Source organism: Phodopus roborovskii, unplaced genomic scaffold, assembly GCF_943737965.1.
Source record: "Phodopus roborovskii unplaced genomic scaffold, PHOROB, whole genome shotgun sequence".
NCBI classification, from domain to species: domain Eukaryota; kingdom Metazoa; phylum Chordata; class Mammalia; order Rodentia; family Cricetidae; genus Phodopus; species Phodopus roborovskii.
The window spans coordinates 28,961,668-28,985,742 of record NW_026125052.1 but is presented as its reverse complement, the minus strand read 5'-3'; the positions used below and the strand labels follow the sequence as shown (position 1 = coordinate 28,985,742).

General features: G+C 47.6%; 1 protein-coding gene across 1 annotated transcript; it reads right to left on the bottom strand.

The window, feature by feature from the left end:
- Positions 1 to 1,680: 1,680 nt before the first annotated feature.
- Positions 1,681 to 14,098, bottom strand: Cd300a (CD300a molecule). The gene is made up of 7 exons (XM_051180032.1): positions 13,826 to 14,098; positions 10,620 to 10,994; positions 9,726 to 9,873; positions 6,779 to 6,876; positions 3,889 to 3,947; positions 3,413 to 3,520; positions 1,681 to 2,399 (listed from the first exon to the last, which is right to left on the bottom strand). The coding sequence occupies exons 1-7, from the start codon at positions 13,890 to 13,892 to the stop codon at positions 2,238 to 2,240; spliced, it is 1,017 nt and encodes a 338-aa protein (XP_051035989.1). The 5' UTR covers positions 13,893 to 14,098; the 3' UTR covers positions 1,681 to 2,237.
- Between the last annotated feature and the right edge of the window lie 9,977 nt (positions 14,099 to 24,075).

Below are 24,075 nucleotides of genomic sequence, written 5' to 3'. Positions count from 1 at the left end.
CACATGCCCAGCTTTGTACGTGGGTTCTGGGGATCGAACTCAGGTCCTCACATTTGTGTGGCAAGCACTTTTCCCCACTGAGCCTCCTCGGCAATCACGACAGCCACTCTTCAATATGAATGTGAAGCGTCTGGCTTTTATGTTTTTGGTTTTGGTTTTTCAAGACAGGGCTTCTCTGTGTAGCCCTGGCTGTCCTGGAACTCACTCTGTAGACCAGGCTGGCTTCAAACTCACAGAGATCCGCCTGCCTTTGCCTTCTGAGTGCTGGGATTAGAGGTGTGCACCACCACCCTGTAGGTTTTCTGTTCTTTAACAGGGAATTGTCCTCTGGTACATGTGTGTACAGAGAACCAAATCTGAAGAGACACTCCTCCACTGTCCACTGAAGTAGAGAGGTGAGTAGAGAGAGGGCCATGTCCACATCCCTGTCAACCCAAAAGTCCATGTGGGTCAGGGGCTTTGTCCCCTGCTTCCTGGTGTCCAGCCTTCTGCCTGTCATGGCACAGATCCCTGAATGCTCTGCAATGAGTGACTGAAATACATTAAATGAATGGGTGAATGAAGGGATGGATGGTTGAGTGATGGTTGGATAAATGAGTAAGCGGATGAATGGGTAAGTGGATGGATGGATGGATGGATGGGCAAGTGAATGAATGAATGAAAGCTGCCTTTGGGCTGACCTGCCCCAGGCAGCCAGGAGAGAAGCCCCAGGGAAGGAGAAGAAACTGAAGGGAGAGACGCACTCTCCGGAGGTGCTTGCACACATGGCACCTGGGCTTTCCCACAATGAGTGACTCACACAGGAAGTGTGCTCTGCTTTCCTGCCCACCCCTCCTTGTTGGCAGTCCAGGTTAGTCACGAGCCTTCACTGTCTTTGGGCCCAGCACTCTATTTTCGGCCACGGCCTCCCCACTTCCCCCTTAAGGCTCTTGAGTCCTATCTGCACGATCCAGGGCCCGCTGCTTTTTCAAGTGGAAAGAGCCTTTGGTAGGTTTGGGGCTGAGGCCTGGGACAGAGCTGAAAGCATACCAGTGCTCTGTGAGCACCACAGACCCTATGCCCCTCCCCCAGGCTTCCCCCACACTGTGGCTTCTGGGCATCCATCTCCGTGTGCATGTCTCTTCCCCTTTTGTGTCGCAGAACATTAGCACAGGAAGCAAGAGAAGTATCTGGGATGACTCATGGGATGACACGTGGGGGGGGGGGTGAGGTGCATGAACTGAAATCTAAAGTGTCCAGCCTGGGGAAGACTCCCATTCGGGATGCCCTAGGTCTAGATTCCCCAGCACTGAAAATATTGGGTAGATAGAGGCAGGAAAATCAGAAGTTCAAGGTCATCCTTGAGCACAGCAAGTTCAAGGCTAGCCTGGGCTATAAAGGATCCAGTCTTAAAAAACAAAAATCCAAAGAAGTCTCCAATAACCATCATCTCTCCGCTCTTTGGAGATGACTTACTTACCCTTGAAGTTGCTTCTGGAGCAATGTGAAGGGTTATAAGGAAAATCACTGTGTCAGACATGGTTTTCAAGCCGTTGGCGGCTGCTGCATGCTGGAAACACTCACAGTCCCCTTTGGATTCAAGTTTAAAGTTACCCTGGTAAGAAAAGACTGTTGTGTGTTCCACAGGGGAACAGCCCAGTGGTGACACATCCTGCCCAAGCCCTTGTGTCCCAAGGCTCCTCTGATTTCAAAGCTGTGCTTTAATATGGGGCTACGGGCAGACAGCAGACATCATTTAAGCAATTTTCTTCTCCTCCCCTTAAGAAGATATTTTAAACTTTATTTCGTCTTTTACCTAAGAGTCCAGAGGAGCTTGCCCCTGACCTTGGAGCCATGTGCTAGGCTCCTCTCCTCAGAGCTTGGCTTCAGTTGTCTTTGAGATGGGGGAGATGGTGCTTTTAGCCTCCAGGACTCCAAATTCCTATTGTCATGGTCCCTTGCTGGTTCTCCACATCCCACAGAGATCACCGATGTTCCTGCTGGGGTGGACGCTACAAAGCTAACACCGATGTCATTCTGTATGAACCATGTCACTTCTCAAAGCCCCAAGGGATGCAGCGGCTACATCTTCCATACCCAGAGGCAGAACAGTCGGTGGGACATGCCTCTGTCCCCACAGAGCCTTGGTTCCTGCCCATCTTGAGTGAAGCCAGCTAGGCCTATGACTTTGAAGGCAGCAGCCTGCCGGGAGCTCAGTGACCTGATGGTCACCATTGAGGGGATCAGGTGACAGAGAGTCACAGGTAAGGGTCAGAGAGGCCTTTCCTGGGCTTCCGGACCTGGCTGTATTCTGCTTCCTGGTCCCGGGTCAGGCAAGAGGAATTCCCATTGTCACGAGAACCTTGCCTCTGTGAGTCAAATGCCACTGATGCATAGTGGAGCTCTTCCTTGGGTAATGCCTGTGGGGAGAGACCCCAGACTCAGAGAAGAAGAGTCCACACACCCCTCAACTGCCCAGAACTGGACTCAATGGCCCGCCTGTAAAAGTCACGGTGGGAAGGCCAGCAGAGGTAGCCACAATGGCACACCAGTTCTAAGGTTTACTGGTTCTGCTTGGTCACAGGCTTACTTGTCCCAGGGGGAAAAGGAAGTTAGCTTCCAACCTATTCTGCAGTCATCAGCTACCAGGCAATGCCAGGCTGTGGAATAATCCTTTTGCACACTGTGAAGATGTGTTGCTCTCATTGATTTAATAAAGAGCTGACTGGCCAATAGCTAGGCAGGAAGAGGTGATGTGGGAGAACCAGACTGAGAGGGCGCTGGGAAGAAATGAATGGAAATGAATCATTTACAAACCAAAAAAAGACGCTGGCACAAGTTGGGAGAAGTCATAGCTTGGGGATCCAGAACGGATGTGGAACAGAACCCTTCCTTATTCCTCTCATGGGGCAGGGGCAGGGGTCAGCAGCCTGGGTTGAATGGGGCCGCAGTGGACACATCCAGGGAGATGAGCCACTTTTTACAGATCAGTGTATGTCCCCATCTCCTGCCACCAAACTATGACATCCCTCAGGGCACCTGAGAAGAACCCAGTAGGCTCTGAGCCTGGGGGGGGGGGGTGTCTCCCCAGAAAGCCTCTTCATGGCAGGTCACACCCAAGGAGGCCACCTACCCCATCCTCCTGTTTGAAGGTAACGAGGTCTGAGGCTTGAGCACACCTCTAAAGGAGAATTAACACCAAAGAGATGAGGGGCCCACCCCTAAGGAGAGACAGCAGGCTCTGACTTACTGACCGTCATGAGGGCCTTAGGTGCTGGCCACCCTATAATCCCACTCCCTACTCCATTCGCCCCGTGCCTACACTGCCATCCTGAGCCAGTGCCCAATGCCTTTCTGTCCTCCCCCACCCCTGAGTGGTACCCTTGCACGGCCCACCATCCTCAGGCTGAGGGAGCTTGGTTCTCAGACTTACCACCAAGCTGTATTCTAGCTCCACCTGACTCGGCAGCGCCGGCTCTTCCCTCAGGGGATATGTGTGCAGCTGCAGGTTCACATACTGCGACTCGTTCTGGTCAGCAGCCTGCACAAGGAAGGCCAAGTGTCATCCACAGAGTCCCTCCCTTCCATGCCCCTGCCCTGCTCCTCTGAAGGCATCTCCCGCCCACCCCAGACTCTGGTCTTCCCATTCTCCCTCTGCCCTCACCCTGTCCTCTCTAGGATCACCCCCCTTTATCCTAGGACCACCCCCTTTATCCACGTCCGCTGTCCCGGCTAGAGGGGAACAGACTGGACAGAACGTAGGACAAGAGTTGATCACTAGATCTCCAGGTGCTGTTCTCCGGCTCTGGAACAATTCCATCCACCTGTAATAGACCTGCCACTTCTACCAGCCCAGGGGCTCCCTGACAGCCTCCTTCTGCCCCTCCCCACCCAGATTCTCTGGCTCACCTCCTGATGCAGCTCCCTTATGCGCCTGAGGTTCTGGGACAGCTCTGGATAGTTATCAGCTAGAGAGAGAAAGCGAAGGTGATAAAACCACAGGCAAAAGTAAGGGGGGGGGGGAGAATGTGCTATACTTTGAGAAAGACTTTTCTTGGAGACTTCAGCCATAGGCCTGTCTGTGATTTCTAGAACATTCCATAGTAGTGGAGATGCTGTACTGTGTTAAGTATAAAATTACAGGTTTAAGTGGTGGGAAGTGTTTGAAGAGGGGGCAGGGTGTTGCTATGTTGCCCAGGTTGCTCTCAAGCTCTCCTAATCCTCCTGCCTCAGTCTCCCAAGTATTGATGGTACAGGGATGTGCCACCTTGGCCATGAAGCAAGATCTTTAGGAAATCACACATTTGGAGGGGAGGGGAGCCATCTCTCGATGGCTCAGAGGTTAAGAACACTGGCTGTTCTTCCAGAGGTCCTGAGTTCGGTTCCCAGGGGCCGCCACGTTGGTCAGCTGCTTGTAACTCCAGTTCCAAGGGATCCATGCTCACATCTGACCTCTGACACGCATAAACACATAATTAGAACATGGATTTATTTTTCCTTTTTTGATTTTTCCAGACAGGATTTCTCTGTGTAGCTTTGGAGCCTGTCCTGGAATTCCCTCTGTGGACCAGGCTGGCCTTGAACTCACCGAGATCCACCTGCCTCTGCCTCCCGAGTGCTGGGATTAAAGGTGTGTGCACCAGCACTGCCCAGCCTGTAAATATTTTTCTCCCCATTTTCTTTTTCCTTTTTTTTTGGGGGGGGGTCATTTTAAAGGAATTGTATTGGCAGAGATATAAGACGAGAAAGACCTTGCACACCCAACTACAGTGGCTGGTTTTCTGGGAGCTGGGGTTATGACTTACCATGTACCTTATATAACTTTCCTCCGTTGCTTTCGTATATCTTTCAAGTTTCCTACAGCAATTCTCTCCTCACCCTGTCCTTTTGGTGTTGTTGTTTGAGGCAGAGTTTCCCCTACATAGTACCACCTGGCCTTGAACTCACTACAGTCCTGTTGCCTCTGTCCCCAGGCACAGGGATCACACGAACCCACTCACAGAGTCTCATATCTTTCTTAAAGGGGAAGCTATGTGTGGGGCCACGGTGCTTCTGGGTGAAAGGGCACCCAAGCGGGTGCGGGGCCACGGTGCTTCTGGGTGAAAGGGCACCCAAGCGGGTGCGCTGGGACTCACAGAGCTGGAGCTGTCCAAACTGGGAAAGTCCCATGCTGTTAGTGGAACCACATGACAGCTGCAGCTCAGGGGCCCCCTGTGATGAAATATCATTTAAGATTTATTCAAGATTGCCTGAGGGTACAGAAAGCAAAGCCAGACACACTAGGTAGCTATAGAGGCCAGGTGGTGGTGGTGGCACACACTTTTTATCAGATCTCTGAGTCCAAGACCACCCTGGGCTACGGGAGAGTGAATCAGAGCTCACGCCTCTAATCCCAGGAGTTGAGATAAAAGGCAGAGGCAGTCTGAGATTACTAACCACACTGAGGAGAGCATAGCAGTCTGAGGAGCAGTCAAGTCTGGACCCTTTGGTCTAAGCTGAGGTAGAGGTAAGAGCTAGTGACCGGCTGCTTTGCTTTTCTGATCATCAGCGTGAAGGATCTGTCTCTGGGTCTTTTATTTTTCTGGTTACAGCCCCTTCCCCAAGAGAGACTGGAGGGCCAGGCAGTGGTGGGGCACACCTTTAATCCCAGCACTCGGGAGGCGGAGGCAGGTGGTTAGAGGCCAGCCTGGTCTACAGAGCTAGTTCCAGAACAGCCACGGCTACACAGAGAAACCCTGACTTCAGAGACAGAGCCCAGTTAGAAAGAGAAAGCGGCTTCCCCTTCCGTACCATGATCATCTGAGGTGGCCTCTGCTCCACGGGCAGCCTCCAGGAGCAGCCAGAGTTGAGGCTGAGGTCTGGGGTCCCTGTACCCTACCAGCAACAGCATACAGTAGCTCTGTCAGCAGCTGAGGGACAGCATGGCCACATTTCCGCTACTACATTGCTCACTGAAGCCTCAAGAGGCTCCAGGAACATGAACAAAGATGGCCCCGAGGGCCCCTTGCTCATAGGGTCGTGAAGTCTCAGCCCAGGAAGGAAGATAGCAGCTCCCCTGGAAGAGGTCCGGCCCTTTCCCGTCTGTCCTTCTGTCCCTCTGTCCTTGCGCTTACTCGTGGTTCTGGATTCGTTGGGAATATGTTTGCTGCCACAGCCTGTGCAAGTCCTGTCTGTCAATGTGAACTCGGGGAGGGTGGGACTTCAGGTCCCCAGGAGCTTCCTGGGGTGCCTGTGGGGCTAAAGACACCAAACCCAATAGTGAGTCCAGCCATGGCCCCGGCCTGAAGCAGTGCACGGGCTACATGAGATGGCAGCCAGGGATGCCTGATGAGAACCATCTAATACAAAAGAACCATGATAGCCAAGGTTCAGGGGAACACTCAGGAGGGCCTTACGCCCTCACAGAAAAAGTCCAAAAACAGGAAATCGGAGGGTATCACTTGGAGATTCGGGAGTAGGCCAGGGGAGGCACTTTCAACACGCTGAGTAAGCTCAGGAGAGAGGCTGAGGCTCCCGCCTCACAAACAAATGTGGTAAGAAGGAAAGGAGGGGTGGGCTGGCAGGGCTCACTGGGGGGGGGGGGTAGCAACCCTTCAGAGACGACTGTGTGGGAGGCCACTAAAGGTTTTAAACCGAAGAAGACACTGCCCCCAACCACTCAAGCCCCAGCAGAAAGGCCTCTGGGGAACCATCTCTGGAGGTGTGTAACCAAACTGGGGACGGAGCACTGAAGGTAAAAGACTGGCCAGAACCCACCCACCCTGGAGAAGGGACAGAAGGACACAGGAAGTTAACTCACCTTTGACCTGACGCTTCTGGAACATCCTCCAGGCTAGTAGAGAGGTCCCCACCAAGAGGAGCAGCAGCAGAGCTAACACAGACAGCAGCACCGGGAGGCTTTAGGGGAGGGAGTTAGTTATTCAGTGAGGGGAATCAAACCCCAGGCCTCATTCAACCCAGCCAAGTGCTCTACTCAGGCCCTGACTTTCAAAACAGATACATGAAATCAGTGTTTAAAAAAAAAAGCATCAGTGAGACGGCACTTGCAATGCAAGCCCGAGGTCATGAGTTCAAGCCCCAGAGCCCAGATGGAGAGAACTGACTCCTGAAAGTTGTGCACATATGTACATTCACTCACACGTGGTAATAACAATACAATTGTATGAAGCTGGAAGTGCTGATCCACAACTTTAATCCCAGTGCACAGGAGGCAGAGGTAAGTGGATCTTTGTGAGTTCAAGGCCAACCTGGTCTACACCGTGAGCTCCAGGATAGCCAATGCTGTGTAGTCAAACTTCATCTCAAAAATACATACATACATACACACACTTCTTTCAGACCCAACAACGCAGGGCTCTGCCTGCCTTGAACATCTGTAGGCTAACCTCCAGGAGCAGCATGCTTGGGCCCTGCATTTTGCCCTGCCTAGCATCACACTGTGCCTCCTGCTTGGCAGAAAATGTTTAGGAAGGTTTCCAGGTGCGGGGTAGTAGGGAGAGGACAGGCCCTGGGCCCTGGGAGAGAGGCCACACGTGTCCCAAGATAACTCTGAATGTGGTCAACACATTTGTAAACTGTGACATCATGTCACAGCGTCCGCAGGTTGGACGCCCCTGCTGGGGAAATTGCTAAGAGGTCCCCTTTGTTGTTTGTGAGCGTTTGAGTGGTACTTACAGGAGTGTCCAGGTCTCGGTCTATAGACCCCATTTTTTGGCCCTGCCTAATAGTAAATACAGCCCAACACCAAATTGTAAATTAAAGTACGGTGAGGTGGGGTGGTTGGATTCTCCCTCCCCATGCTTTTGTAACTTGATTGCATGGCTCTTACTTTACCGATGACAACAACATTGTGTCATAATGTCAGAAGTCTAGACGGGCCTGTGTAGAGCTAAGAGTGAGATGTCAGAATGAGGGCTGCTGGCCAGGGACCAATGTGGGGTCAGAGATGCGGCAGGTGCTCCCACAAGCCTGCAGGGAGGGAGGGGCTGGAGACAAGTTCACCCCCGTGCCAGCAATTCAGCCTGCAGTGCCCTGCTTCATGAGACCCCAGAAAACACCGTGAGAAGGAGACGGGGAGCTCTTGGTGGAAACACACAGAGGCCCCTGGGGTGATGCACCCTGACCCTGCCTCAGATAGGGGGTCCTGGGACACTTCTTAGGATTCTCTCAGTCTGGCCTTGCTGGCTTTCTTTTGGTCTCCTCATGGTCTTTATCTTTTATGATAAAATAATTTCTATCAGTGAAGACTCTAGTGAGTTCCTGAACCCAAGAGGATCATGGGAGCCTCAACATTGATAGCTACAAGTGCAGGTGGCCAGAGCTCTCAGCCTATAGGATCCCAATGGGGTCAGAGTGGACAGTCTGAACCCTGGAAATGGTTGGTGCCAGCACGCAGTGTTCTGGGGAGTCTGTAGCTACTTTCAGTTTCTCTATGGAGTTGGTGACTCCCTAATATCTAGAAGGGGGAACCCAAGAATTTGGAGTCATGTAAGCCCGAGCCCAGCCCTGCATTGTCTTTAATAGCTATGCGCCTGGGCAGATTTCTTAGCCCTCTGAGCCTCAGTTTAGTCATCTGAACATTAGCATGGTATAATAATTTGGATGAGAATGGCCCCCATAAGCTCACACATTCAAATACCTGATCCCCGATTGGAGAAACTTTTTGGAAAGTATTAAGAGGTAGGCCTTGTTGTGGGAGATAATGTCCCTGGAGGGCAGGCTCTGAAGTTTCAAAAGCCCACACCATTCCCAGTTAGCTCTCTCTGCCTTGTGGCTATGTCTCAAGACATGCTCTCTCAGGTTGGAGAGATGGCTCAGCTTCCAAAGGACCTGTGTTCAATTCCCAGCACCCACATGGCAGCTCACAACTGTCTGTAACTCTAAGATCTGACACCTTCACACAAGCAGACATGTGGACAAAACACCAATGTACATAAAATAAGGATAAATAAATTATTTTTTTAAAGAAAAAACATGAGCCAGGTGATGGTGACTCATGCTTTAATCCCAGCATTGGAGGGGCAGAGGCAAGCAGATCTCTGTGAGTTCAAGACAAGCGTGGTCTACAAGAGCTAGTTCCAGGACAGCCTCCAAAGCCAGAGAAACCCTGTCTCAAACAACCCCCCCCCAAAAAAAGACAGGAGCTCTCAGCTACTGCTCCAGTACCACGCCTGCCTGCCGCCATGATCCCCACCATGATGGCCATGGACTCTAGCTCTCTGAAACTGTGAGCCCAAGCAAACGCTTCCTATTTTCAGTTGTCCTGGTCAGGGTGTTTTATCACCGCCACAGGAAAACACCTGAGACAACCTGGTAGCATAGAGATCAGCATGAGGCGCGAAAGAGAACATTCTATGAACCACTGAGCCAGAGAACATTCTATGAACCACTGAGCCATGCCTGAGGGGACGCCGGCGCCTGTCATGCTACCCTCCTTCCTTCCATCACACTCTGTCCTCCTCAGCCTGAGCTCTCCCTGCCCTCGGCATCGGCAGGCCTAGCGTGCTCAGTGACCCATGGCCTCCGACCTGGACTGGAGCCAATGGCACAGGAGGTTCTAGGCAGAGGGGTATGACAGCAGCAGATAGCCAAGTGCCTACTTAAGCCCCTCTGAGGAGAAGGGCCACCACCTTCAAGTCAGGAAACAAGGGTTCTTACCCCAAGCCCTCACAGTTCTGGAAACCCTTCTCCTGAGGGGACCACACAGCTGGGGTGGCCACCTGAAGACCAGGGATTGGGTACTTCACCTCAAGCCCTGTGGTTCAGGATGCTCCTTCATGGTGGATCCTTGGGTGGGACCTTTGGTGGCCAGGCTGGTGGCCAGGCTGGTGGCCAGGCTGGTGGTCAGGCTGGTGGATAGGCTGGTGGTCATTGCAGGAGTCCGCGGTGTTGATCCTGAAGATAAAACCACAGATCAGACCTAGGGAGTCTCCTCAGACTCTGCTACGGGCCAGTGGCGTCTTTCCTCCCTGCATCCTTTCCTTCCTTCTCCATTCTTCCTCCTTTTCCTTTTTTCTTTACTTTTTGAGGCAAGGTCTCCATGTGGGGTTCACAGCCCTGGCTGTGCTGAACTTGTGATCTCTGCCTCTGCCTCCAGAGTTCTAAGATCACAGGCATACATCAGCAAAGGAAGGAGCATCCTCCTAGATCAGGTGATCATTTGCACACAGGACACAGCTGCCACCCACCACTCACCCGAGTCAAAACCACACGCTGAGTCTGATGTCCTCCAGCCTCAGCCACACCCTGCCAAAGAGAACTAACTGCAAAGATGGCTGGTCACTAGCGAAAGATCCCCCAGCATGCAGCACTGTCACCGTCCGCCCCCTACTGACCCTCTGCTCAGGCCCCCAATACACCCAGAAGTCTAGCTTCTATTCATCAAGCCACAGGACACGGAGCTCTATCCTGGCCATACTCTGCTCTCTCTGCCTCCCATCCCCTAATGGACCAGCATCTCCCGCACAAGATGCAGCTACTCCAGGATGCCTCTGTGGCTGTTGCCCTCTCCCTGTCTGTCCCTCATCTCCATTTACCCACCACATACGATGTACTCTCAGGCCCTCAGCTGATTCCTGCCCCAGAAATCCCTGCTACTTTGCGACTGTTGTGGTGTTATAGTGCTCATTAGGAGGACTCACCTGGGTGCTTACTTGGGACCACAGACACCACCACCTTGAAGGAAGAATCAATCCCCAAGGAGGGAGTGATCTCCCACCAGGAGCCATTGGTAAACGGTATATCCACACTACACATGTAGGTGCCTGCATCTTCCAGGGTGAGGTTCTCCAAGGTCACTGTGAAGGTGAGCGTGGCTGGATGGTCCCTGATGGACACTCGGCCTTTCCTAGCTTCATTTGAGGCTCCCGTCTTGACAATACCTTTGCAGAGCAGCAGTGACACTCTGCACCAGTATTTGTTATGAGCCTTGTATCTCTCCTCATAATGACACTCCACACTCAGGGATTCTCCCACAGTGCCTATCACAGAGCTGGGGCCACGAAGAGGGACACAGCCTGGAAAACACAAGCCGAATTCTGCACCCTCACAGCTGGATGGGGTGTGGGTCTCCAAAAGTTCCACTCTGCATCCCTTCACCTCCCATCAGCCAATCACCCCTTAGCTCCCTCCCTTCTGGCCTGCTCCTTCCTTCAACCCTGATCCCCCAGTCCCTCCCACCCACTAGGGCCTCCGTTTTCAAACATGGCAGCCCTGGGCATCCCAAGACCTGGGAGAATAGCCACCCCCGTGTGGTCCCCCCTCAGGGTTACGAGCCAGAGCAGAAGAGAGTGGCCTGCTGTATGAATGCCCCGCTCCCACAATGTCCTCATGACCCTGTGACCAGGAAGGGGAGTTGGGGAATGGGCAGAAAATGGGAGGGTCTGCTCTCTCAACACAGGTGTACCTTGCTGATTTTGAGGTTGTTTTTGAAGATTATATTTTAAGGTTTATTGAATTTGTGGGTTTATGTGTACCTGTGTGAGTTTATGTGCACCCCATGCCTACATGCAGGATCCTCTGGAAGCCAGAAGAGGGTGCCATATGCCCAGAATGGGTTCTGGAAACCAAACCCGGGTCCTCTGAAAGAGCAGTGAGTGCACTTAACCACTGAGCCATCTCTCGACCACTTCACTTTTATTTTCAATTAAGTGCATATGTGTTTGTGTGCAGGTTTGTGTTCAGGAGCATGGTGCCTGCAGAGACGAGAAGGAGGCATCAAGTCCTGCTCGACTCTGCACCCCCAGCTCTGGGGTTTTAGATACAAATCAAGTGCAGTTTTTAAGTGGATGCTGGGATCCAAACTCAGGTGCTCCTTTCCCAGACTGCTAGGATGCTTCCCCCAGCCCATCCCTACCCCCCCCCCAGAAGATGGCTAGCTTTCCACCTTCCAGCTCTGCCCCTCAGCATGGTGCTTTCAACTACTCTCCTTAAATCCTGAAGGAAAAAGAAAACCCAAACAAATGAAAGAAAAAATAGCCAAGATGATTTTCACTCTTTTATAAGCGAGTGCGTAAACTCAGATGCAACCAATGTTTGTTTATCTTTTTTTTTTTTTTTTTTTTTTTTTTTTTTGGGGTCTCTTTTGAGACAAGGTTTTTCTATGTATCCCTGGCTGGCCTCTGTGGATGAGGCTCAAACTCAGAGATCTGCCTGCCTGACCCCAGAGTGACTGGATTAGAGATTCCTTTTTTTGGGGGGGTGGCCATTTATAGGGTGCCTCTGCCCCAGTGGATAAACCAGAGGCAGTTCTAGTCAGACTCAATGGTTATTTAAGAAATAATAACAATAGGAAGTTGGGGTAGACTTGGGGGAAGTTGGAGGAAGGGTGAGGGTTGGAGATGACCAAACTACATTGTATTTTCAAAGAATAAAGACGTGTGTGGGGTGTGGTGGTACACACCTTTTATCCCAGCCCTCTGTTAGTTTCCACCAAGGGGGCAGCCCGCATCTGCCACCAAAGCACTTAAGGTACATCACCTGTCACCAGGTGCCTCTCCTCCTGTGTGACATGAGCGCACCTTAAAAGTGCCCTCCAGGCACAGCCTCTTTTTCTCTCCTCTTCTCTTGCCTCTCTTGTCTCTTGATTCTCTTCCCTGTCCTCTGCCAGTCTGTCTGTCTGTCTGTCTGCCTGTCTGTCTTATGTCCCCACTCCAACATGGCCTTTGGCCTTTCACTCTCCCCCTCCCCAAATGAACTTCTTGTACTAACTCTGTTGCAAGTAGCGTGTTTGTTTAACGGCATACCTTGGCAGGGCCTGCCAAAAGCTGTCTACTTCACCTTTCTTTTTTATCCTTATATTGTAGAAGTAGAGGAAAGCAGTCTCGGTGAGTTTAGGGTTGGCCTGGTCTACATAGTAAGTTCCAGGACTACACAGTGAAGCCTGTCCCCAAAATAATTTTTTTCGGGGAGGGGGGTGGTGGTGATGGTGACACATGTTTCAAGATAGGGCTTCTCTGTGTAATAGTCCTGGCAGTCCTAGAACTCACTTTGTAGATCAGGCTGGCCTTGAACTCACTGAGATCCACCTGCCTCTGCCTCCAGAGTGTTGTGATTAAAGGTGTGCGCCACCACCGCATGGGAAGAAAAAGAAAATCTTTAAAGAAAAAAAAGAAAAAGATTAGCAGGGCATAGTGGCACATGCCTTTAATTCCAGCACAGACAGATCTCGGAGTTCAAGGCCAGGCCAGTCTACAGAGTTCCAGAACAGCAGAGAGAAACAGAAAAACCCTGTCTTGAAAACAAAACAAAACAAGGGAGGGAGGAAGGGAGGGAGGGGGAGAGGGAGGAAGGAAAGAAAGAACAGACTAAATCTGTCCACATACCTCACCAACAACACACATCTCTCATGGCCCCCGGTCATGCCGCTGTCCACACACTGGCACCACCTACCATGCCCTCTTCCCTATTTCTTATTTTTGTTTATTTACTTTCTGGTTTTACGAGACAGAGTTTCTCTGTGTTGCCCTGGCTGTCCTGGAACTCGCTCTGTAGACCAGGCTGGCCTCGAACTCACAGAGATCCGCCTGAGTACTAGGATTAAAGGCGTGTGACACCATTACCAGGCTCGCTCTTTCCTACTCTAACCCATCCAAAATTCCTCTTGGCACCCCTTCTGGGCAGCCACCAGCCCTCACTGTGTAGGACTTGTGCCTTGCTTGCTCTGGCAGTTGGGTGCTTAGCAGGATCCTGCCCCTTTGCCCTGAGTAGTGTGGACCTTCGGTTGTCCACCTTACACAGAGGATGAAGCTGTCACATTCAGCTTTGTGCACAGAGGGATCCAGGTTCTGGTGCCTGACGTGGCATTTCCCTGAGGCCTCCCACCCTCCTGAGCAGAGAGCCTCCTCACCTGGAAGCCTGAAAAGCAGCAGCCACAGCAGTGTGGGTAGCCACACAGCTGAGGCTAGTCGGGCCATTTCTTCCACACCCCGGTCACTGGCCGCCAGGCCACGGTTGGGCCCTCCACGGTTCAGTCAGTCCCGTTGGGGACCGTCAGTCTCTGAGCCCTCACTTCTGCTTTTCTTTGTGTCAAGCTGTTTTGTTCTGACTTCTCTTAGTTCTGTTCCTTGAGCTACTGAGAAAATGAAAGCATCTGGAGGCACCGAGGCCAGCTGAGGAAGCCCGGGACAGGCGCAGGTCCTCTGAGTGCCAGGGTGAAACCTCTAGCTCTGTGGCCTTCTTTCTGAATGGCTACTCACTACTCTTGTGGGCAGGACGGAAGCCTTGTGGGAGGAAGTCCCTGCTGCCAGGGTGATACCTTCCTGGGTGCTCTGCTCCCATGAACCCGTTAGGCCTAGAGTTAATAGCTCCAGAGTCCCTGAAGGGTGCCCGGTCTTGGAAATGTGTTTTCCATTTGACACAGGCTGTGACCTTTCCTGTGCAGCCCCATTGAACCTAAGAAGGGATCCAAACAGCCTGCAGGTCCCCCCTAGCCCTGGTCCACTGAAACACAACACACATGCACGTGCGCGCACACACACACACACACACACACACACACACACACGTATCCTGTGAACTCCCCCAGCTCATATAGAAAGACCAGAAGAGCCCAGGAAAGCCTAACCTCAATGTAAAACAGGCTACCTGGTGGCTGTTAAACCCACAGACATCCCTGTGATGAGGATGAGTGCTCTTCCTTCTACATCCTTCTAAGAGGCTCATGCTTTCTTCCCTCCTGTCGCAAATGATCCCACGAAGACACGTGCTAGTTATGCCACCAGAAGGGGGAAAACAGCTGCCTTTGGGGAAATTTCTCTGACGGGTAAGTGCAGTGGCACACCTCTGTTACACAACTATTCTGGAGGCTGAGGCTGGAGGGTCACTTGAGCTCAGAAGTTTGGGAACAGACTGGAGAGACTGTCTCAGCACAACCAAACCTCCACCCTGTGGCAATGGTGATAGCATCATAGCTCAACTAAAGATCAGTAAGAAACCGTTGCCAATATTTGTCTTGGTCAGTGTTCTATTGCTGTGAAAAGAGACACCATTAAAAAAAAAAAAAAAAAAAAAAAAAAAACCTAACTGGGCATTGGTGTAGCACACCTTTAATCATCCTGGTCTATAGAGCTAGTTCCAGGACAGGCCCCAAAGCTATACAGAGAAACCCTCTCTCGAAAAAAGAAAAAAACAAAAACCAAACAAACAAAACCAAGAGAGGCACCATGACCACAGCAAATCTCATAAAAAGAAAACGTTTAATTGGAGCTTCTTACAGTTACAGAGGCTTGGTTCATTGCCGTCATGGTCAGAAGCATGGAAGCAGGCAGGCAGACATGGTGCTGGAGAAGGGGCTGAGAGGTCTACACCCAGATCCACAGGCACCAGGAAGAGAGAGACACTGCGACTGGCTTAAGCATTTGAAATCCCAAAGCCCACCCCAGTGACTCACTTCCTCCAACAAGGCCATGCCTCCTAATCCTTTCAAATAGCGCCACTCCCTGGTAAGCAAACATTCAAGTCTATGAGCCTATGGGGACCATTCTCACTCAAACCACCACAATGCTTTTTAAAAGTAAAAATAAAACACATTAAACTGGACATGGTCCAGGAGCTGTAGCTCAGTGATAGAGTGCCTGACTAGCATGCATGGGGTCCAAAGTTCAGTTCCCAGGACTGACAAGAAAATAAAAACAAAACAAAAAAAAAAAAACAAAAACAAAAAAACAAAAAAAAAATGGACATGGTAACGCATGCCTCTAATCCCAGCACTCTGAGGCAGAGGCAAGAGGATCCCTGTGAGTCTGAGGCCAATCTGGTCTACTAAGTGAGTTCCAGGACAGCCAGAGCTACATAACGAGACCCTATCAATCAATCAATCAATCAATAAAATAATTTTTAAAAAATGTATTTATGTGTGACTGCTTTTCTGTATGTGCACCATGTGTGCAATGCTTTCAGAGGCCAGAAGAGGGCACCAGATTTACAGACTTCATTTTGTTGTTCTGTTCAAGTTTGTTTTGTGTAACTTATACTTCCAGGTCACAACCCATCACTGAGAGAAGTCAAGATAGGAACTGCAACAGGCCATGGAGGAACACTGCTTACTTGCTTGTTCCCAGCCTCACATTCAGCTCCCTCCTCATACAGCCCAAAACCACCTACCCAGGGATGGCACCACCCACAAAGAGGTGGGCCCTCCCACAGCAATCAAAACCAAGTTCCTCACAGACACCGCCACCCATCAATGGTCTCCAGGCAGTGTCCCAATTATGACTCCCTTAGACAACCACTCTGGGATGTGTCAAGTTGACAGCTGAAACTAACAAAGTCACTTACTATTGATCTTGTACTAAACATGAACACATAGGAGAGGAGTCCTATTTGGTGGCTTGCTTAGTGTGATCATTTTAAGACTCACAGAAATGTGACACACACACACACACACACACACACACCAGATGTCCTATGATCCAAAGGCACAGCTGGGTGCTTGAATGCCCAGGGTAGACAGAGAAAAAGGAAGCTAGGTACTCCTGTAGCTGGTTCACATGCATCTGAGTGACCATGGGCAAAACCCATGGCTTGTAAACTGTCTGTAATAGTACAAACCCAGAATCCTAGCTCTTGGGAGGTTGAGGCAGGAGGATCAGATGTTCAAGGTTATCCTTGGCTGTGTAGAGTCTGAGGCTAGTCCAGGCTACATAAGATCCAGACTCAAGAAGGTGGGGTTGTTGGAATATGGTTCAGTGGCTAAGAATGCTCGATGTGCAATCATAAAGACCTGAGTTGGGATCCCCAGTACCCATGTAGAAATCTGGACATGCTAAAAAATGAATCCTGATGGCCATTCTCAGTATGAGGTAGGCTCAGGGCTCATAAGAAACCACAGGAGCACAGGCAAAGCTGGCTTCCTCTCTCCGCTAGCTGGCAGACAGTGCCCACTTGTCAGGGAACTCTGAGAATTGGGAAGTTTCTAGGTGAATGAGCCCAGGATTAGAAAAAAAGGTAGTTTCATGCCCCAGGTACTCATTAGATAAGGCTTTGCATCCTGAACCAACAGAGTGGGGGGCTTGGGGAGGCTATGCTAGAAGAACGTGAAGATTGTAACTGTCAGAGTCAGCCTATGGAATGGGGACCAGAACTGGGGACTTTAGAAAACCACTGTCTTTTGCCAAATCAATGCACCAGCCATCTTTGCCTTTTGACAATGCTAGTGCCCTGCTCTACAGAATATTAGAAACTGTCTAAGCACATCATGGTGGCACACACACTTAATCCTAGCACTCGGGAGGCAGAGGCAGGTGGAGCTCTGAGTTTGAGGCCAGCCTGATCTACAGAGCGAGTCCCAGGACAGCCAGGGCTACACAGAGAAACTCTTAAACAAACCGCCTCACTTTCACTAGTCTCTTTAATTTATTACAGAATGGGGGTGGGCTTGTTTCCCACAACATACATCTGCAACTCCAGTTTGAGGATGGAGATGATATGGAGCCAGGATTGCTAGGACTTGCTGGCCAACAGTGTAGTCTAAATATGGTGAGTTCTGGGTTCAGTGAGGGATGCTGTCTCAAAGGAATAACATGGAGAGCAATGGAGGAAGACACTGGACAACCTCCTCTGGCTTTCACACACAGGAACACAGGTGTGTACTCATGCTCACACAGAGGACCTGTCACCTATTAAATGGTCAGCAACGACAACCCATCTGTGGGAATAAGGGGTGCAGTGATCATGAGGACACGTGAATATTAGTGTCCCTTAACGTCCTAGACTCATCTCCTCCCAAGAGGAAATGCCTTGACTTGTAGTGCAAGGCAATAGGGACACCAGATCCAATGGGGAGGAGGATGCATTGTGAATCATCTCCAGGGAGCGATTTTCCTTGGAACAGAGAGAAACTATCGCGGTTAAATAAGGATCAGGATAAACAAATAGGCCGAATAGATGTTTATTCAGGGAGAAATAACTTACAACCTAGACAGATGAACACCAGGAAATTTCACGATGCTCTCCTGTCCGAGTCCTGCCAAAAAGAGCTCCCCCCCCCCTCTTCCTCCGACCTCCTTCCACAGGTCACTTCCGCCCATGGCTCCACCCCCAATGGGCGTGGTCAGTGCCACAGAAGGACTATCTCACTACAATTCCCCTTTTAGTCTAAAGAAAAGATTTAGGCTTAATACAAAACTATATACAAAACAGTGAATAACAAGTGTGCTCTAAGAAAAGGAAAATCGAGAACAAAATGACCTACATATCTAGTCCTACGGTGAAGGCATAACGGAGTTTACAATAGAGTTGTCCTAAACTGGAAAACGTAAGTCTAGTACCTAATATATCTAACTAGGAAAAAAGAATAATAGTTGTGATAGTTTAATCTTCAACCTCATCAAGACCTGAGAAGGAAAATAATGATACTAGAGTAGACAGGAAGAGTGGATGGGCAACTTCCAAAAGGTGCAGCAAGGACAGAAACAGCAAGCTACCTGGACAGTCACCCTAGGTCTCACAGCAACGTTGGTACACCCAGTTTTGGCTAAGGCCAAGAGAACTTGACAGACCACAACAATAGCAGGGAGGTAGAATGGCTGTCTTACCCTGACTTGGCAAGGTCCTGCAGTCTTCTATATTTGTCTCCTGCAAGCACATAGAACTGCATGTCCAAATCAGTGGTCAAGGTGGGGCAGTTCTTTGCCCAACAGGCCATTAGCTGAGGCCAGAATGAACTCCAGCAGGAGCAACAACAGTGTCCAACATATTTTCGGGAAAGTGCACGGTGCTGTCAGGAGCAACAGTGTCTCATGTCAACGGAGTACTAATATTAAAACATTTAAATGCCATGTTCTGCATGTCTATGAAGTGATTTAAGATTAAGCATCTATATCTGACTAATCTCATAGGTACAGGAAACATGAGTGAAGATAATCTGTAATACTCAGGAACTTAGCTAAAAAACTGATTAAAACTTCCCTGAGTAAAGCAGGAACAAATACTTAAACAATATAACTATATACATATACATACATATAAATCCCTAAAATAGAGGTAGAGTAGAAATGTCAAGACAAGCAAAAGAGGTAGAACTATAAAGGGCAGCATGATAAATATCCCAAATTGTATCAATATACAAAATGTCTTGAATACAAGAAAAGTATACATACATAGAATATGGTAAAAAAATATACATAAAACATCGTAAGTGGAAAGATTTCACACAATATAACAAAATATAAACTTAATTTTACATAGCTTACCACATATAAGAATACATAACAATGTAAGCTGTAAAATACTATCTCATTCTTACTCAAATTCACAAGAAAATAGCTAATCTACCTATATCCCATCTAAACCATACCTTTCCCAACCATTCCCTATTACTGTCTAAAAGATAAACCCGAGTGTAAGCATCACCTTCCATACCCAACCCTAAATAACTAAAACCAACCCAAAGACGATGACTATTATCCCAAAATTCCAAGGGTAGGGAAAGGGGACATCGTTATCTTAAGGTTACTTCCTGCTGAAATGGGACGATGATTGCTCCAATGGATCCTGTAGGAAGAAAATTTTTAGCAACCAAATTTCTCAACAGAACTGGCTGTGACATATGTAGCTAGTCACTGTGTGGCAGAAAATTCTTGACTGTAGTTCTATTTGAAACTCTGGCCAGGGTGTAATAAAAAGGTGCACCATTACAGCTAGCTCGTCATGAGTTGTCTCGAGCAACACAGTCTCAAACCGGTTTTGGGGTGACGTTTGTAGTTCAGATGCATCAGGTTGAGTCAAGTGGAAACGAGGATGTGGGGCCCCATCTTCTTTCCGGAGAGTTCAAAGACTGCTGTTAGGAATCGTTATTATTCCTTGTGGAAAAGTTACACATCAATATTAAAGTAAAAATTTCAAGTTTTAAGGTATGCATTAGGGAAAGACAACAATAAGCATTAAAAGTATGTGAGAAAATTAGGATTTCAGAGAGAAAACTGAGTATAAGAAATGAGTCCCCAGATTTTGTTTTCTTCTGCCTTACACCAATTGGCTTCTTGATTTAAGGCAGAAACAATGAATTTAATCTTAACAACATGCTTGAATTTAGAGAAGGAAAGCCAAATCCAACTCCGAAGCCAGCATTGGTTTACATGAATTGGGACTTCAGGAATACTAGATAGTAGAGAGAAATAGATTTCTGTATAGAAATAGTTTACTACAATTAAATATTTTTTTTACCATATATCAGATTCTGCTTCCTTAAGTGATTGTTTTTGAAGAGCTGTCTTCTCTTCTGTAGGTACCTACATGTTCAGTGTCTTTTGGCTGTTTGATGATAGGTTTTCTCTGTTTTCCTGTAAGAACAAGAACAGAACACTTCCCCTACCTTTGAGAGGCCTCCGCACACCTCATGGGACCTAATTTGTTGGATGACTTGTCATTTCTCTTCATTAAGATGTTTCTCTTGTTCAACTCGGATCTTGATTAACTTAGATGGTATCCATAGTTTTTCTTCTCCTGTAGATACAAATGCAAAACCCCTACCCCAACATAACATATATCCTGCTTTCCATTCTGAGGTCAGTACATCCTTGAAGTACACTGGCTGATTTAGTTCAGAAGTTTTTTCTATTGTCCAGTGTCTTTCTGCAGCTGTTTTTCCTTTTTCATCAGCATTAAGAAAGTTTAATGTTAATAAAGCATTATGTAATCTGTGTTTGGGTGTCTTGGTTCCTCCTGCCTGTTTATGGAGCATTTCTTTTAAAGTACGATTGGATCTCTCAAGCACTGCTTGTCCTGTAGGATTGTGTGGTATACCAGTTATGTGCTTTATGTTATAATACTCAAAAAACTGTTTCAATTTGCTGGAGACATATGCTGGAGCATTGTCAGTTTTTATTTGTGCAGGTATGCCCATAATGGCCATTATCTCTAATAGGTGTGTGATAACAGAATCAGCCTTTTCAGAGCTCAGAGCAGTAGCCCATTGAAACCCTGAAAATGTATCTATAGTGTGATGTACATATTTTAATTTTCCAAATTCTGCAAAATGAAACACATCCATTTGCCATATTTCATTCCTAAATATACCTTTAGGGTTACTGCCTGGTGGTAAAGGAGTTTGGTTACAGGATGAGCAAGTAGGACATTTCCTTACTATTTCCTTGGCTTGTTCCCAAGTGATAGAAAAATCCTTTTTTAAACTTTGCTGTTCACGTGGTGTTTCTTATGAAACTCTGAGGCTTCTAGCACACTTCCTATCAATAAACGATCAATTTCATCATTGCCTTGTGCTAGAGGACCTGGCAGACCCGTATGGGATTTGATGTGTGTTATATATATAGAATGAGTCCTCTTTCTGAGAGTATCTTGTAACTGTATAAACAATGAAGTTAATTCTGTATCATCCGGAATATATTCAGCATTCTCTCAATGTGTAAGATGACTCTCTCTGCGTATTGAGAGTCAGTAACTATATTGAGGGGTTCTTGAAAATCCATAAGTACCATGAGAATGGCATACAATTCTGCCTTTTGTACAGAATTGTAAGGGCTTTGAACCACTTTGCTAATTTTTCTTGATTTATATTCTGCCTTACCTGATTTGTTTGCATCAGTGTAGAATGTATGAACTCCAGAAATAGGTGTTTTTCTTACAATGCATGGAAGGATCCAAATCATTTTCTTTATGAATTTGATTCTCTCAGTTTTGGGATAGTTGTTGCTAATCGTTCCCAAAAAGTTACTGCAAGCTCTCTGCCAATATTCGTTATCTTTCCACAAGGAGGAAATTTCCTCATTAGTTAAAGGTACTATAGTTTCTGCTGGGTCCCTTCCTATTAGCTGATGAAGTCTTAATTTACCTTTTATATCAAGTCAGAGATCTTTTCTATATATGTTTTTAGTTTTTTATTCTGTTTATGTGGTAGGAATATCCATTCTAATATGATATCTTCTCTCTGCATCAAAATCCCTGAAGGATATTCTCTAGATGGTAATATAACCAGAATACAGTGTAGGTTTGGGTCCACACGGTCCACATGTGCTTCTAATATCCTCTTTTCTACCCATTCTAATTCCTTCTCAGCTTCAGCAGATAGTATTCGTGGACTATTCAAGTCCTTATCTCCTTTTAGGGCCATTTTCAGGTTTTTCAAATCATGCCCTTCTACTCCAATAATGGTTTGCAGTTGAGAAATCTCTCCTAGTAATTTTTGAAGATCATTAAGAGTCTGGTAGTAATCTCTTCTGATCTGTACTTTTTGTGGTTTAATTTTCTGTAGACCTATTTTATATCCTAGTAGTTGATAGACTCTCCTTTTTGTATTTTTTCAGGTGCAATTTGTAATCCCAGCGAGGTAAAACTTCCTTTACTTTCGTAAACATTTTTTCTAATATTTCTCCTTTAGAGTCAGCTAACAATATATCATCCATGTAATGATAGATTATGGATTGTGGAAACTGTTTACGAATTATTTCTAGCGGTTTTTGTACAAAATATTGGCACAGGGTGGGGCTATTTAGCATTCCCTGTGGCAAAACCTTCCATTGATATCTCTTCACCGGTTGAGAATTATTGTAATTAGGTACCGTGAAGGCAAATTTCTCTTCATCTTGTTCTTGTAAAGGTATAGTGAAGAAGCAATCCTTTAAATCAATAACTATAATAGGCCATTCTTTGGGTATCAAAGAAGGCAAGGGCATTCCAGGCTTTAGAGAGCCCATTGGCTGGATAACTTTATTGATGGCTCTCAGGTCTGTAAGCATTCTCCATTTACCAGATTTCTTTTTGATCACAAATACAGGAGAATTCCAAGGGCTGGTTGATTCCTCGATATGTCCAGCATTTAGCTGTTTCTGAACTAGGCTTTCTAAAGCTTCTAACTTCTCAGAGGTCATAGACCATTGTCCTACCCAGACAGGTTCCTCTGTTAGCCATTTTAAAGGTAGGGCTTTTGGTTCCTCTGTTTGTTCAGCACTTGTATTCTGTTTTTGTACAGCCTGGATATTTGGTATCTGTCTTGTATAGTACTTTATAATATTTTTTCCACAATCATGAGGTCGTTTATGGTTCTTATCTAATACTGGAGGAATGTTAATCTGTGTATTCCATTGCTGTAATAGATCACAACCCCATAAATTTATCACTACATCAGCCACATATGGTCTCAACCTTCCTCTCTGTCCTTCTGGTCCTATACATTCAATCCATCTCATGCTTTGTTTTACCTGAGACAGGGTTCCAATCCCTAAGAATTGAACATTTACCTCATGCAGGGGCCATCTTTGAGGCCAAGACTTATTAGATATGATAGTTACATCCACCCCTGTGTCCAGTAAACTGTCAAACAGTCTATTATTCATCTTAACTATCAATCTAGGCCTATGACTATAGCGGTTTGCCAAAATATACGTTTTTATTTCCTTCTGTCATGTTTGATTCAACTTCCATCACTAGTTTGTCATCCAGAGCGGTATGAGTTTTTATAACAGGCACAGATTTTCTAATTGTCCTGTGGGAGATTGTCTTCCACTGTGACTGGGAATGTTCGGACCACCTGTGACGTGGGGGCCTTCGAGAGGCCCCCCCAAGGAGTTTTCTGATGGTAAAGGGTTTCCTTGCTTGTCTCTGGTCGATCTACACTCATTTGAACAGTGTCTGCCTTTGCCACACCTTCTACATAACCCAGGAGGCTGAGGCCTTCTGTTTGATTCATTCCTGGGAGTGTTATTTCTAAGGAAGCTTTACCTACAATTTCTTTTTAGATGTCCTATCTTACCACAGTTATAACATCTGACATGTTGATATCTCTTCAAACCTTTGGAGATGGCTTCTCCTACCCAAGCTTCTAAGTCAACATAGTAAGGAACTCTGTTATCTTGATGTCTTTTCTGACCTTTAGATATGGCTTCTCCTACCCATGCTTCAGTCTTACTGTCATTATACTCAATGTTGCCTATATATAGGACCCATTCATCCAAGGGTGCTGATTGCATTTTTAAAGGCCAAAGCACCTGTTTGCATTGAGGATTCGCATTCTCATAAGCTAAAGATTCTATGAGTATTCGCCTAGCATCTATGTCTGCTACCTCCAATTGTACTGCCCTAAATAATCTTTCTAGAAAACACTAAAGCATTCTCTAGGTCCTTGCCTTAACTTGGTATAGGGTT